This window comes from Mycteria americana, chromosome 3, assembly GCF_035582795.1.
Source record: "Mycteria americana isolate JAX WOST 10 ecotype Jacksonville Zoo and Gardens chromosome 3, USCA_MyAme_1.0, whole genome shotgun sequence".
NCBI lineage: Eukaryota > Metazoa > Chordata > Aves > Ciconiiformes > Ciconiidae > Mycteria > Mycteria americana.
Genome location: NC_134367.1, coordinates 88433870 through 88451053, shown reverse-complemented (window position 1 = coordinate 88451053; position 17184 = coordinate 88433870). Strand labels below are relative to the sequence as shown.

The 17184-nt window shown below is 35.0% G+C and overlaps 1 protein-coding gene across 11 annotated transcripts in view; it reads left to right on the top strand.

Moving 5' to 3' along the window:
• Nucleotides 1-17184, top strand: part of CEP170 (centrosomal protein 170) — a 106458-nt gene that overhangs the window by 31335 nt on the left and 57939 nt on the right. For all 11 annotated transcript variants that reach the window (XM_075496005.1, XM_075496013.1, XM_075496014.1 and 8 more), the window contains 5 exons: nt 4315-4396; nt 5031-5086; nt 5196-5358; nt 7509-7643; nt 16058-16534. In XM_075496005.1, the coding sequence (XP_075352120.1) occupies nt 4315-4396; nt 5031-5086; nt 5196-5358; nt 7509-7643; nt 16058-16534 (913 nt within the window). The remainder of the gene's footprint in view (nt 1-4314; nt 4397-5030; nt 5087-5195; nt 5359-7508; nt 7644-16057; nt 16535-17184) is intronic.

Below are 17184 nucleotides of genomic sequence, written 5' to 3'. Positions count from 1 at the left end.
TAGGAGTTCAGTCCTTGCTCTTTCTCTTCTCAGTGCGTCCCTTACTACCTCTTTCCAACTGTGTTTTTTGCGTACCTCTACCTACCTGGTTTCAAGTAGTCATATAATTTTGTAACACCACACTTAATTGTGTGGCAGAACAATATATGCAATGCCTCTGTACCATGTGGTGAACTAACTAGGCACTTCTTTTAGTCTAGCTACTATTTCCACTGAGAACATCACCTCCCTAACAGCCAAGCCCCTCTTTTAGTGCTTCATTAGCTTCTACCCATTCTTATTTTGCTTGCTTCATGAAGAGCAAACGTTTATTTTAGGTCTCCCCAGTTAGTCTTATTTCTTTGGAGAACAGATGTATACTTTTCTTAGTATACAGGACCGCTCTACTCCTGGTGTAATGCGCTTTAACCACTCAAGATAACTCGGAGTTTAAGGGGAGACAACTACTACAAATACATAGGGCTTTTCTTTTGAGTTTTATGAGTCCCAAATACTTTCACTAGATGAACTGTAATTGCACCTGATGCCCAAATTACTGAATATTCTTATCTGTATGGTTGATTCATACTCAATTCAGTGAAAAGGTTACAGCAGTCTTCATCCTGGACTTCATACATCTAGATTTGAAAATAAAGCAAAAAGGATATTTACAGGACAGTGAAGTCCTTTCACACTGATGTTTTACGACTGGATTGTGAAATGCTCAGCAGACTTTGTGAAGGCTGAAAGAGATTTGACTCTCACTATTTGAAGAATAAAGCTTTGGAAATCATCTGAATATATAAAAATGTGTAAAATTCAAGTTGCTTTGAGGATATTCATCACATGGAGTTTTGTCTGGACTCTCACAATGTTAAAGTGGAATAAATATGCATTAAACACCACTCAAAGTTTCATGCTTACAAACCAGTAAATAGTAGTACTTTTAATTCTTATTTCTCATGGAAGATATTTTCTATGAAGTAGGTAAGCAATTTTTTAAATAATGAAATAAACAGTATTTTCCTTTAGAAAAGAAAATAAAACAAAAGGTCTCTTTACTGTTTTGAGGAAGGACATTGTTTCTGTCTTTCTAGACTTCATCTCATACTAGATTTAGATGAGCAACTCCAAGCGTTCAAAGATTCAGATTCTTGGCTTACTTAATTATTCAAGTTTGGTTTTGTGTGTGTGTGTGTGCCCCTAACTTCAAAGTGCTTTAAAATTGGCAGATTTTAGCTGCCGCATTCCTTAGAAACACGTACATGTTGTTGTAGAATTCTTAAGTTTGAAGTAGGATAATCCTGTGGGTTTGCAATGTTCTGAGTCCCCAAAACTGGCACAAACCAATAATAAATGTGTTTCAGAAAGGCACCCTGGATATTTAATCTATCTGTAGTATCAACGTGTAGTTGTTATAAAAAGTAAAAATGAGCAAAAAGCTGTAGATTTTTTAAGGTATGGGAAAATATACAACTGATAAATAACTTACAAAATAATGCAACAGTCACACATCAGCTAATCCATAAATATTTTATTTGCCTTGAGTTTGCCCTAAATTAAGGCTTCATTTTGGATTTTAAAGGAAGATGAAGGAAGTAACACCAAGGAACAAGAGACATTTCACATATAGCTGATTATTCATATTTCTTACAAGGAAGATGCTACATTCTTATAAGTCCAAATGTTACATCCTTTTCAGGTAAAAGGAAAGGGAAGATTTCAAGAAAGCCAGGGGAGAATGTAGGGGAGAGGAGCTTTGAGTGTAAATTGTAGCTTCTTAATGCAGATTTGAATGGAGCCTTGAGGAACAGTTTTAAGGCAAGATGCTGTGCAGACGTTTTTTGTCAGCTCACACTGTAGAAAGATTCTTCAAGGAGGTGTAACTCTGAAAGGGTCTTAAATATTATGCAGAGTTACATTTACTGTTTTGTTTTTTTGTTGTAGCCTGATCTCTAGTTCTTGTAATTGAGAGCTTAATACGCTATTCTGCTAGACAAAGCGCGTCTTTACCCTTTTATATTTCATAGAATCATAGAATGCTTTGGATTGGAAGGGACCTTTACAGGTCATCTAGTACAACCCCCCTGCAAGAGCAGGGACATCTTTAACTAGATCAGGTTGCTCAGAGCCTCATCCAACCTGACCTTGAATGTTTCCAGGGATGGGGCCTCCACTGCCTCTCTGGGCAACTTGTTCTGGTGCCTCACCACCGTCATTGTAAAAAATTTCTTCCTTATATCTAGTCTAAATCTGCCCTCCCTTAGTTTAAAACCATTATTCCTTGTCCTGTCACAACAGGCCTACCTAAAAAGTCTGTCCCCGTCTTTCCTGTAGGCCTCCTTTAAGTACTGGAAGGCTGCTATAAGGTCTCCCCGCAGCCTTCTCTTCTCCAGGCTGAACAACCCCAACTCTCAGCCTGTCCTCACAGGAGAGGTGCTCCAGCCCTCGGATCATTTTTGTGGCCCTCCTCTGGACCCGCTCCAACAGCTCCATGTCCTTCTTGTGCTGAGGGCTCCAGAGCTGGACGCAGTACTCCAGGTGGGGTCTCACCAGAGCAGAGTAGAGGGGCAGAATCACCTCCCTTGACCTGCTGGCCACATTTCTTTTGATGCAGCCCAGGATACAGTTGGCCTTCTGGGCTGTGGGCGCATGTTGCTGGTTCATGTCCAGCTTTTCGTCCATTAGTACCCCCAAGGCCTTTTCCACAAGGCTGCTCTCGATCACATCATCCCCCAGCCTGTATTGAAACCAAGGATTTCTCTATTACTGAGTGAATTCAGAAGATCCTGACACAATATAGAGTTTTCTCTGAAGGTAACAAATTCAGTTTAAAAAACAAATCACTTTCACAGTTAGAGATTCAGCCTAATTTGGAGAGTTCTAAGAGCAGTAGTATGAGTGGGGATGAGCAGAAGGATCAATTTGAGAGCTGTCATTCGGAGGTGGCAGATTCTGGGGAAAGTCTCTAGCTGAAGGTTTAACCATCCCCTCCAATGGCAAAAGGGCAAGTTGCAAGGACACTCTCAGTTCCTGACGCTCACTCCTACGTTAGCATGTTAGCATTCTTGGTTTCTGGTATCTGAAGTTACCACGTGCAACTTCAAGTCTTGCTGATGTTAGTAACCTGTGTAGTTTGCTTGATGCTGATAGCCTACCTTCCTAAGACTGTAAATCAGTCTTTAAAGATGCAGATCAGTTCCAATGAAGGAATAACTTTTTTTACTGGTTCTTACAAGGGCTTATGTCTGTTTTAGAATTTTATGTAGGTGACTGTCTAGAATTTTCTTTAGGGCTTGAATAATCTAACTTCAAGCCCTGTTTATGTTAATTTAATTTTTTTTCCCACAGAGATGAAATTGTTTTCCAACTCTTCCAAATTACATCTCTGAGATTCATTTTGACTTGAACGTGTATTATTCTTCCTCCTTGCTACCTCTGTAATTAGTCATTGTATATATCTCAGGCTCTCTTGAAATTTATCCCAGCACGTTTTTGCAAATTCCTTGTTAATTTTGCTGTTAGGTTTAATCTGGACCTTGAAATCAGAGTGATTGGTAATTTGTACTGCCTCTAACAGTCAACTGATACGGCTGGTGAAATCGGGCAAACTTTCAGTTACATAAATCCTTCTCCAAATCACTGAAAGCTTGTCTGATTTCTCCAACTATGTTTCCAACAGTGATTTCAAGGAGGAGAGCATTACTTATTGTACAGTAACTGAATTTTCAAAAGGTATTGCCGAGCCTATGGAATTTGCTCTGCTTTGGTTCTAGCTGGTATAATGTTATTTCTGTTTACAAATGTTGTTATACCTACTCTTTCAAGAGCCGCAATATATTGAATTCTTTATCACTGCTGTTTGGAGTTACTTGGATGCACTAACTTGGTCCATTTTTCCTTTAAGTCCTTTGACAATTTTTAGAGATTATAAGCTACCTCAGAGCTCTCATATGTACAAATGTGATGATAAATCAATTCTGACAGCTAAATGGGATTGAAAAAGCAAACTACAAGAAAAATAATGAGTGGAGGTGCTAATTTGAGGGAACATTAATCAACAATTCAGTAAATACTGCTAACGATTAAACTTATACGAAACTTTTCAAGGCCAGTGTGATGTCAGCAGCCTGGTTACTGACTGGTGTTTAACCTTTCTTTTGAAATATTTTGTGAAGCAGGTGGCAATTTGAGCTTATAGTTTAATTCCCCAGTAAATCACCAGTAGGAAATTTGTGGTGCTGAAAGCTTTCTTATAAAATTAGTTAAGTGATTTGTCATTTTATTATTTTGGAATTTAACAGTATCTCTTTCTGTCCTCATGTATTTCTGTAGACGTTTGTGAATGATGTGAGGATTCCAGAACAGACATACATCACTCTGAAGTTAGAAGATAAATTGAGATTTGGATATGATATCCTTGTAATAAAAATGCAGAATGCCCTGGCACACTTTTCTTGCTAAAAGTATTGTTGTGTTAAATGAAGGGTTCTCATACTATTTGAGAAGCAACTTCGAAATACTTATTTCTCTCGTTACTACAAAAATGCCTATGTTAGAGAAAATGATGGGTTTTAGAATACTGTACCTTGGTCAGATCTATGATAAAGTACATCTCATTGTTTCTCACCACAAGAATCCTCCATTTCCAATTACTATTTAAAACCTAATGTGTAACTTCTATGTTGCTAAGAAACATTACTTTTCTTGGAGGCAAATACACAAATATTTGTGTCATATGAGATTGTATACAAGTAGAGAAGAGTACAAGTAATTATTCAGCAAACTACCAAATGAAAAAAAAGAAAAAGAGAACTTGTATTATTACATTAAGGTATCTGTTCAATGTTCTATTTACAAATAGTAAATAATTGTATTGTGCATTTACTTTGATGAGTATAATTGTACATGCTAGTCCTAACAGTGACATATTTGTAGAACAAGCGTCACCATTGCAATGGCAGAAGAGGCTGCAGAACTGTTGCTTTTGTGTAAAATCCTCTTGTGAATTGATAAATCTTTCCAATATTTTCCTTAGCATTTCCTACATACTAATCTTTTTACTGTCGTCAGGGGAGAGATGAGAGTCCCTGAAGAAGCACTTAAGGTAACAACATGCAGTTCCTAGATGTTCTTCTGTGATTGTGTAGTTATTGGTAACATAGGGGTTTTTTCACTTTTTGAGGGTGTCTTTTTCTCTATTTAATGTCATGTAGCATGAAAAATTCACAAGTCAACTCCAGTTATCCCAAAAATCTTCAGAGGCAGAAGGGTCAAAGCAAACCAGCTCCAAAAGCTCAGAGTCCAAGGTAACAGACTCCACAGCTGAAGTGCACCACAAAACTACAGAAGCACTGAAATCTGAAGAGAAATCAATGGGTAAGGTTCATTTTTGCTGCAGAAGCACACAAACTTGGAAAGGATATTTATTTGCTTTGCTAGGATGCTTGTGAAATTATATAGATAGTAAAAACTCCACGTACGTGAAATTTTAGACATACTTTAAGTGTAATTAATAACTTTCAGAATTGAATTGCTGCCTTTTTTACTGTAGTATCCGCATGCTAAGAAAACTTGTAAAGGGACATTTAAAAAGCATTTATCAGATTTTTGTATTTCTCTTTCCCAAAACCACAAACTTTCAGCATTTGTGGCAGGAAAGTGTGCTGGTTTTTGCAGTTTAACTGAAAATATTTGTTCAGGAACAGTTTGTGCTTTTTACCACCATTGTCAAGTGTGCTCTTTTTTTTTTTTTTTTTTTTTCTTCTTTTTAAACAGGTGAGGGTTTGGTTGGTTTGTTTTATAGATATTAGCATTCATTGTTAGATGCATCAGGATAGAACCTAAGTGTTCTATTGTGGTTTAAAAATTTGTAGAAACAGTAGCTTCGGTCTTGTTTCTACATCATCTTTCATATTTATGTAATGTGTCATGGTGGCTCTGCTGTGGATGTCTTAACTTCAGTGTGAGGCTTGCTAAAGTTTGTTGTTCATCTTATAGTAACTTGCTGTGTTACCTGTTACTACAGGAGATAACCACAAGAAAGAAAGGAATCAGGCACTGTTGCTTCCTTAATATGGAGCTGACTACATCTGACTCCTTAGGTGAAGGCTTTAGAGTTTTGTTTAGGGTTAATCCATTCTTCTGGAAGACACAATTCAAGGAGTTCTCTTCCCCACATACAGGATTCTGTGGTATAACTAATTAATCTGTTTGTTTTGTTGACTGATCTAGCATCCTATTAAGGGTACATAAAGCCTATCCAGTACTTCAGCGTTCCTATTCCATATGGCTTTTCAGCATTCAGGTCCTCTTAAATTTTCATAAAGTGTCACAGTGGGGTTTTTTTATCCTCATCTTCCATTTTTCTCTTTACTCTTCCAAAAATAACAGTCAAAGTTAATGATAGGGATTTATATTTGAGTGCAACTCTCAGAAGCTTTTTGGGGATTGATTCTCTCACTGTTGCTGTATATATCTATAGCTGTTTACTATTGCTAATTGCACAAGCGTCAGCCATCAAGTTCTTAAAAACAATTCAGTATTGACTAAAGTGTAATGCTGCTTAAAAAAAGAAGTACTTATTGAAACCATATTGAAACTTTTGGCATGGCTATGAAATTATATTTCATCTTCGGAATGGCAGTGAATAAAACATTGAGTAAAAATGTTGAAATTCATTATAGGGAAAGTAACAGACAAGCTACTAAGCTGGATTTGAACAGATCATATGATTTTATATAAAGACTGTCTAAAGTACCTTTAGAACATCTGTATGATACTAGAATAGCTAAATCTCAATAGGGTGGAGTATTCCCCCAAGAGATCAGGTCAAAACTAGTCCAGTCAATTTATCATCAAGGTAGAAATCTTAATTATATCAGTGTGTTTTTTCTTATTTAATCTTTATGTTTAAATGTGTTTAATCATGTGTATACATCCTATATAAGAAATAGCATTTTAATTGTACTGTAATTTAACTATTGCCTTTTTAAAAAAAACATTTTAAAGTGGTTGTGCTCAGTAAGGTGTTACACAAGGTAACTTTCAGCACTGTGTAGTAGCTGTCAGCAATTTGGAACCTTGGCAACATTGCAAAATTTGATCAGTTTTTCATGCAGTGAGTTCAGATTTCATTGAAAGGTCAGTGTGGGTAAAAGTGAGAATCTTCTCAGAAATAGCAGCGGACAGCTTTTAGGAATGTACTGCTATGCTGATGACTTCAAACTGAAAGCAGAAAATAATGTTTACAGATATGTCAGGATAACAATAAGAGATGTCAGCTGCCTTTGCATAAACATTTGTGCCAGAAGTTTTAATCAGGTCATTAGTAAGCTTTTATATTTAGAACCCAGATCAGTTATCCAGCCTCCAAGTTTGTTTTGTATTTCGGCAAATGCATGCAACCAATTCACTTCAGCTTCCAGGAGAAACGATCCAACCAAATGACTCTCTCTTCGTGTTATTTTAACCTAAATATCACAACTAAACAGAAAAGTAATTTCCTCTGCTTTGGGCTGATTTTATAGATCTTTCTGCCATGCCTCGTGGGACACCTTTGTATGGACAGCCAGCCTGGTGGGGTGATGATGAAGCGGATGAAAAAAGTGGTTGTAAGCCAGATAGCAAGCATGAAGAAAAAATGCATGAGCCAGGGGCTTCAGGTAAGTCTGTTGTCTTATTTTTGTGGGGTTTGTGCTCTTTAGTGAAGTACATATATTCTTAACTAGGGAACTAAACAGATATTAATGTTTGGAAGTTTCGTAGACAGTTTGCATAGATGAAAGCCTACTAAAATTAAGTTAGTTTCAAAAATTTATTCTGTGAGAAACTATGCATTTCCAGAGACCAATTTCACATATAATGTATCAGTTTTGTAGTATATAATATAATTTGTAAATATAGAAAATGATGTTACCTGAACCAGTGTGTCTTACTTACCGATTTAATCTATATCTGTCATTTTATATGCTCAAAATTAGAGATTGCATAGGGATATTTTATCAAAATAATTTCTGAAAATAAATGGTGCTATATTATTTTTGTATTTGACTTTTAGCTATTTAAGGTGATCTATGCTAACATTCTCTCCTGTAATTCAATAATGCTTCATTAGTGGAAATTACATGTTATAGTTCTTGCAGTAAAGATTTGTGTAGTCTAAAGTTAAATTGGTGATGTTTATTTCCCCATAACACAGGTATTTTTTTTAGTTAGCTTGTCTATGCACAGTATGTATTGCCAAAACTTAAATCTCAATGTCTATAATTAGGCTTCTAAATCTATCATCAGGCATATAAATAAAGTGACTGCTATTCTAGTAAAGAGAATAACCTTAAAACTTACTCAAGTTAGGACAAAATTCAACCATGTTTGTTTAGCTGTTTAGATATGCATTTAAGGCCCAACAGTTTTAAGCTTGGAGTTTTTTAAAGTACTTTAACTGAGGTGGGGATTTCTCTCTTCCTGTAATAGTAGTTGCCTTGGTTATCATGAATCCTATTTTGCAGGAATTGGAATAAACTCTAAAAACATGTAAAATCAAACTAAACTAACACTTCAGTGTAACAAAGTCAACGTCTTTGGAGTTAACTTTTTGTCATAGCCTTTAATGACCTTTTTCATATTAGTCTACAGTTGTCATGACTCAGTCAGTAAAGTAAGTCTGTTAAGATTTGGACTAGTAGAAAGAAACCAGGTGAAAACATTTAAATTAGTGACAGTTTTCATGCAACTTAAACAACTGTGTTGCATATAAAAGAACTGCATCATAATGCAGTACAGTTATAGAATGCTTTCTTACTTGGTGTTTTTTGTGGTGAAAAATTTCTCTACCATACGCAGCGTAAGTAGAGTATGCTATGTGTGCTCCTATGGAGGTTTTTTAAATACAGGTTTAATATTCTACATTAGTAATCTATAACTCTACATTTCAAATCTTGTCTAGAAATGTGTTCTTCAAACACTTCTGAGCATTCCTAAGAAATACAAATTTTGTTCCTAATGGCAATAATAATGAGAGGCAATGACTGTTAGATGTTGTTCCACTTCCATTTTTCTCAAAACAAAAAGAAAAGCTCGTAAGTCATCAGTTACAAAGAAGAAGAATTAAGTCCTTGCCTTCAAGTCTTGCCATTGATAGACTTGCTAGCCACGTGATTCTCCTTACTTTCCAGATTACAGGAAGCGTTAACTATTGGCTATAAAACCTGTGACTCTATCTTGCTGTATATGCCAAAACAGGGATGGTGAAGTCTCTAGTACCTGTGTTTTTATTGCTTAGATGCCAATGTCTGTAGCAAACTAATATAACAAAAATATTAATTCATCAAGCTTTTTATACTCGTGTGTGTCTATCTACATTGTTTTAATTTAAAAAACGTGCATGTTATTTGCCCTCATTAAATATAGGATTATTAAAAAGTAATATCCTGAAGTCTGTGGTTTTGATGCCATGCCATTAACAAGGTATGACACAAGATTTCAGTTTCTATTTAGTAGCATGCCTATTCTTATTTTTTCATGATTGTAAATTGCTTTTTCAGAAGCAATATTGCATCAAATGGTTTGCATGCTCTTGTATTTATTTTACCAAGAGATTTTTCAGAAGTGAACAGTGTGTCTGTCTTAGTTCCTGAGTTCAAAGAAAAACAAGATTCCAACTTCCTCCAAACTAATCAAGGAGGTACAATCTATTTCAGTAGTAGATGAAAATAGGTTATGGACAGAACTTCAGTGATGGGGATCTTTTTGCTGTGCTTTGCTTTAGTGAAGTCATTATAAGGTAAATGATGAATAGAGAGGATGGACTAATATTTTCCACAGTGTTTAACTGATTTTGTTTGTTTGTTTTCCAGATATATACACTATATATAAATATAAAATTTGGGCCTGGAGCCTTCTTGGCAAATACAACATTTCTTTTTTTTTAAATGTACAACATGTTAGAAATCCCTTTTGTTTATGTTGTTGTTGTTTCGTAATGAATTTATCTCCTAAGAATACAATTAATCTAAGTAGAGTGTAGGAATAGCTTCTATTTCCTCAAACTGAAAGACTAATAAATCTGCAAGAATGGAGTTCAGTTTGAATAAGCACATACTAAGCAAAAGCTCATGTGAAATGTTATAGGAAGACACTGCTGGGAAAAAAACAAAACAGGACATTTTTGCAAAACAATTTAATTTGGGAGGATGTGGAACTAAAATCCCATGTATAGACAAGTGATTTATTTACCTCAATCACTTAATCTCTGAGTAGACATTAGTTGTATGTTTTACTAGTCTGGTTTTTGAGTGTTGTAGATGTTTTTTAGCAGTGTTGGCAGAGAGCCTGAGAAGACAGACCAGATAAGAGTTGACATTTGTCTCTATGGACACATTTCCTCAATCTCAGAACACTAACTACATCTGTGTAGAAGTGTGCAAAAAAATATCCTGAATGTTTTCATACAATTATAAAATAAAGACATAAGCTTTTTGGGCCCCCTTAGCCTACAATTACATTCCATGAAAACATTAAGTTACTTTTCAGCAAGTTAGTATGTATTTTCTTCATGCACTTAGGTTTTATAACATAGATGAATACAACGATTGGAAATCAGTATAAAGAAACACCTTAATGAAAGGAAATTGTAAACTTCACAGGACTGTCATGTTTGGATATTTTTAAAATAAAAATGAACTTTAATTTAATAAAAAATGTTTAAGATTGATGCAGTTATTTGTTCTTTCATGGGCTAAATTGTAGTAAGTATTTAAAACACCAATTTGGAACATGCTTCTTAATATAAACTGCCTAAAAGTAAGTACGTTAGAGGTGGATTCACGTACTTCTTAAACTTTTTGTTCAGTAACTCAAATCTATAAACCCTGATATAATTTTAACAAGTTAATCCTTTGAAGAATCTGCTTCATGCTTTAATGATTTGGTACATGATTATTCACGGAATAGAAAGGAAAGCATGAATTATAACAGATGGGGCAAGGTTTAATGAGGAGATTGAGATGGGAGATTTGTTTCTGCTAAGCCAACTATAGACAATTAGTCTTTACGGTCTCGAGTTAATAAGATTATTTCACTGTTACTGTCTTTCTGTCACAACGGAGACTCACTAATGGAAATTATTTGCAAACAGAGCAGAATATCCTGGAAAATTTTCAGCAGAAAAAACCTTTCTGCTTTTTCAGACATGCATGTTGCTCTAATTTAATGATCTGTAGATCTACTAGTCCGTATTAAAATGAACAGTTGCATATACACCTATGGTGTGACTTTATCTATGCTGTAGGTGTTAAACTTACGTGTTATTGGCAAGTTTACCAGGTGTGTAATTATTATTATTGCCATGTGTTACACTCTCACTTCCTGGAAAAGCAAAAACTGCATTCTCTGCTGATCTCAGTAGTAGTTGTAGAATTTTACATCATTAATGCCTTTACCAGAAAACTAAGACAACATAGAAGTAAATTTTTAAACAGGCTTTAAGAATCTGAAGTAATTTTTTCCATTTGGCATGAAGTATTTTTTAATTCCAGCATTGCATAACAATATATCACATTAAATGTTCCTTACTTTTAAGAAACAGTGTCAATTTAAGGTAAAGCAGGCTGGCTGTTACTTTAGAAATTCCAGTGTAATTGGTATGTGTAGGAGATTACACACACATGTTTAATCACTAGTATTAGCATTAAAGTTCCTACAAGTTTGTTCTAGAATTTTGCTGAGTTTTGGCCTGGAATAGGTGCAAGTGCTGCATATGTAAGGCTTGCTTTGCAAAGCTATAGCAGCGAATGTGCATGGTATGTCACGGGGAGCTTACAGAACTGTTTAGAGCCATCACAGCAATATTCTTAACTAAGATTAGTTTTCACTTTAACTCCTTTAAAGCATATACAGTTAAATGATTTATTATGAGAGGTGGGGATTTCTATATGCTACTATTTTATATTTTTATTTAGAGAGAGCAATTTTGATATTATTTCATAAGACAGGTTATGACAACATTAAAAGACAAAAATCTTCTTATTTAATACTAGGTGAATCATTATATGTATTTTTCACGATCTTGTATTTAAATAACTAATGAAAAATATGCTTCAGCCATAAACAAAAAAAGAACCTAAAAGGTAAGTGGGGAAATAAAAAGTAGTAATATGGAGAGAAGGAGAAAGGAAAAAAAGAAATTCTGTTACGCGTTTGAAAGCCCTAACTTCAGCTTCTTTTCATTAAACATATCATTGCACAGTACCAAATATAAAGCTAACATATAAAAATATTTTGGAGTATTGTGTAAATATGATATTTTGGCTGCTTCTTATACCTTCTGCAAATAAATATTTTGCTTCAGGTTTACAGACATTTTTTCAAGAAGTGCTTTTTAAATTCCAGATAATTTTCTTTTACAAGATTTATTTTTAAAATTGTATTTTTAAGGCAGAAAAAAAAAAACATTTCTAAAAAATCTGAAGACTGTGAAAATATTTTCTGAGGTTTCATCCTATCTTTGCAGATGGTAATATATGCATATACACAGGCAATTTCTTGCATATCTGATAGATAGTGTTGAATAGCACAGGACACCTATGACATTTCTTGTCCAGGCTGGCAAGTAAAATTTTAAGATTATGACTATTCGTGTGTGTAACAGATGAAGAAATAAAACTTTAAAAACCAAAAAGTCCTAGAAAGTGTAATCAATTCTGCCAGTGTCACAAAGTGAATATTGCTTTTCTGATGATCATCTCTGAAATTATTCTGGTAAAGAATCTCCCTGAATCTCCATTTGGTTAAGCCTATGATTTCCCAAAGATTACCTAGTTTCCCTCTTAGCCTCTCCTAGACTTATTATTTCATTAATACTCTCACTACACCTGTGTAGCAGCTATAGTTAGTGCTTCCTTTCTTGCCTTGTAGAAACTGTTGCACAGTTGTCTTTTGTAGCTCTAGACCTTTGTAGAATGAGAGCGCTCCTTCTCTACAGATACTCTGATTCTTTTTCTGCCCCTTTCCTTTCACTCTTGCCAGTTCAGAAATCTCTTCAGTTCCTGCAGAGATTGCAGTTCACAACCCATCCGTCCCTTCGTTTTCCCAAAAAACACTTTCAATTCCACATAATTGCCTTTTTTGCTGTACAGATACTATGTTTGTTCTGTTTCAAATTATAGAGCTGTGATGACCACTGTCTTCAGTATTTGCTTGAGGGTTTTATCTTAAAGCTCTCTGTATTTAGTCTGATATATAATTTCCTTCATCTTGGCAGATGACTTTTTATAATAGGATTTCAAAGGTAAGGCTATTTTATAGATCACTCTTTGTAATATTTAGAAAGCTGCAAGGACTTGCATTTAGAATTCAGGTGAAAAATTCCAAAGGGTGGTTCAGATGAGGATCCATATTAATTTTTTGTTTCCTCATTGTTTTCAATCCCTTATTCTCATCAGTTCTGATGTATTTAACTCTTCTAAAAATGCAAGTACTTCAGACTGAAAATAGGATTTTTAAGTAATTAAAATTAACTTGTACTTCAGATATTTTTCATTATATCTTTTCTAAGAATTTTTCTAGTTTAGAAAAATTTACAATTTAGTTGTAGTTGTTTCTCACTTCTTTTGGTTAAACTCACTCTGTCATAATTTTGATTCAAACAATGTTACAGCATCTGTTTAATCAAAAATATTACAGTCAAATACTGTGCATATTATTATAGTATAAACAGTTGATTTCAAATGTTAAATTTGGTGCAAGCGAGTTTCACAGGGAAAAATTTTTTATGACGTTGTCCATCAGTGCTGAAAAGCCAGTGTTATAAATCCCCTCATCCTAAGCCTACTATACATCTGATGCAGTTTGGCTACAATCTTACGCTTTTCAAAAGATGTTGATGAACCAGTTATTTCATATTTACTGAAAAATATTGTTTATCGTGTGGCCAATAAGTTGCTCTTACCTGGCGCAAAAGTAGAAATATTTCTCAAAACATACTGTATTAGTTATGTTTAGAAGGAGCATTGAACACTATATCTTGCTTAATTGTTGGTTACAGGAATTGCATGAACTTGTAGACTTGAAGCTCTGAATAGAACAATAAGGGAAAAATAAGGTACATATGAACTGGCTCCCTGGTGGATTACTCTCCTCTTCAATGACAGTGTTGCATACTGTAAGGATCCAGGCTCCAGATTTGATCCTACTAGAACTTGATCCATTCCAGCTTGTTAGCTGGATGAAATAAATGGCGAGTGATGGTAGTTTACCTAAAATCTAGTAGCTGGGAAGTGTGACTTTTGTTTATTTCTGTACATTTTCTGTCTAAACATGGAAGCTTTTTAAATGACCCTTGCATCAGTAAAATAGATTCATTCTATATTGTTTGTCTGCTGGGATAAGTGTTTTCGCGAAGAGGACTAAAAAGGCATTCTGTTTCCCAGGGAGGGGAGTAGTGAGTTTCTGATGTATTGCTTGAAAACTACTCCACAGAGATGAGGTAGTTGACAGTGCAGTGAAAAGCATTAGCTAGAGTGTTCTTGGAATGCAACAGCACAATATAAAAACTGTCTGAATTCTGAACATCTTTTGTGTTTGCAACAGCTACTTTTAGATAAATTAAATTAAGACAGCTGTGTTACCTGCATCAGTTATTTTATCCTGTTGGTATCCAATCATGGCAATAATAAAAAAAAAAATGTGTACTATTTTTGTTATCACTCCATAACATCATTCTTTTTTTAACTTTTCCAGCTATTATGCTGTCCCTTAATTAGTTCTATTTCTCTGTATCAAATTACCATCCTTTTCTGTTTTTTAATTTTTAACCTTTTCCTAAATCTTCACAAGAAGCATGTGTTTGTGAAGAACAGCATAGGCATATGCCGTCCTGCATCCTTTACCCCTTAAACTCCTGACTCTAGGATAAATGTTTCTATTGCTACCGTATTCCATAACAGTTTCATACACAAATGTTAACTGTCTCAGCTGATACAGTGTGGCTATTTTTAGCACCAGAAATCTATTAATTGCATTCTTATTCCTTTATTTGGCAACCTAAAATGATTTCTTAAACATCTTAATGTGGTTCATGATAAATCACGTAGGAACTATTCAGAATTCTTTTGCTGGAATGTAACTTGCCATTGCTGCTAACATCTCAAGCATCTGTTGCTTATAGCACATCTCTACACCAGATATTTTGGCTAGCTTACTAGTTCATGAAATGCAACCATAAGGTTTGTTTTCTTAAAGGCACAGTGGTAGCTTTGCTGCAACCACAAGAAGCTTTAACCTTTGTTCAGGCTATGCAGTGGGACTTTCAATTATTACCCTGTGCTTTGTCCACATTCTGCTTTCTTTACCCAGTTGCAGTATGGTTTGGTAATGTTCTGCATGCTTCCAGCTATTGTTACTTTTTCTGTTCATCTACAAATTATGGAAACAAGTAAAACAAGAGCAGATGACAGTAGGATTTAGCTCAATTCTTTGCTTTTATCTTTTGTGTAGAAATGTAAAGTGTTTGAGTTCCGAAACACTTTCCAGCGCTTATCAGTGTTAAACTTTTCAAGTCAGAATTAATGTTTATCTTGCGGTAATGTGTGAATTATTTTTCCAAAGAATTTTACTGAACAAAATTATACCGGCTGTCCACTGCAGGAGATGAAAGCCAGATCACTAGCACTTGTTTTGGGGGCATCTTGATTTGATATTTTTCTGATAGATTGGAATTGCAGTAATGATCATCTCAACTATTTCTCTAATGTGATTTACCTGTTTTCCATGTGCTAATAACTCATCTGACCTTTACATCATCTAAAAATTTTTGGAATGCAAATTTCCTTTGACAAATTCTAAGTGAGCTTTTTGCCACTTTACACTCCTTACGGCCAAAGTTTGTGCTGTCTTTTCAGTAATACTTTTTATATGTAATTCTGGAATTATTTTCCAGAACTATGTTGCTCAATCTTCTCCACAATCTTACTGTTTATTCCAGAAATTACTCAAGTGGCCTTTACAGGAGTTCGGAAACTTCTTGAAGAACCTGAAGTTCCCAAGTATTGTGAAATCTATTTTTTATTTTTCTTAATAGGATGCAGCACAGATGCCAAGCAAGCTGAGGAGCAATCTGCAGCTGCAAGTGAAGAACTTTATCCTTTCTGTAGGGAGCCAAGTTATTTTGAAATCCCTACAAAAGAATTCCAGCAACCTTCACAGGTAGCAGAGAGCACTATTCATGAAATTCCAACAAAAGACACCCAAAGCCCCCATGCAGCAGGTGCAGGGCATGCTTCCTTTACCATTGAATTTGATGACAACACTCCAGGAAAAGTAACAATCAAAGATCATGTGACAAAATTCACATCGGAACAGCGTCACAAGTCAAAAAAGCCTTCTTCCTCCGGTGGTCAGGACCTGCCTGGACTTCAAACAGTGATGATGGCTGCAGAGAGCAAAGTAGCAGATTGGCTAGCACAGAACAATCCTCCTAGAATGATATGGGAACCAACAGAGGAGGATTCCAAAAGTATTAAGAGTGACGTTCCAGTGTACTTGAAGAGACTGAAAGGTAAAGTGAATAATTCCAGCTGTGCTTATTTCTGAAAACAACGATTCCTCACCAGCATCCAGAGAGTGGATCCCTGAGCCCTTGCGGAGTTCAGTTGAAATCACAGATGCTCCACATGCGCGCAAGGATCTGTGCTGGGAAATTTTATTGCAGTATTAAATCTTTAAAAGAGGATAGAAAACCAAATCCTGAATCATCTTACAATAAGTATACTAATTGGAGATATTCTAGTGCAGCTGAAAACATCAGGTATTTAAAACATTGATCTTGAAAGGAAAAAGGAAAAAAACCCAAACCTTAGTTAAATTTTATATATTTCAATTTTTCCCAAGCATTACTTTAAAAAGCTGAATTGCTTTTTAGAATCAAAGCTCTGAAGTTCAATTTACGCTTTTAGCAACTCTTCCAATAGCATATGTTCTGTGAATATTCATGTGCTCTAAGAAAATAATTTATGGCAAAAAATACATCATATAGTTATTCTGCTTAAATCGATCATGTATGATGGAGTCAAGTTTGAGTCAGGAATCTGAAATAGACCAAGAACTTCAATTTTTATACTAAGCTTGCAGAGTATTGTATTTATAAGAATGCTGCTGTTGAATGGAGTTCCAGGTGATCATACATGTTCATTTGCTGCAGTGACACTT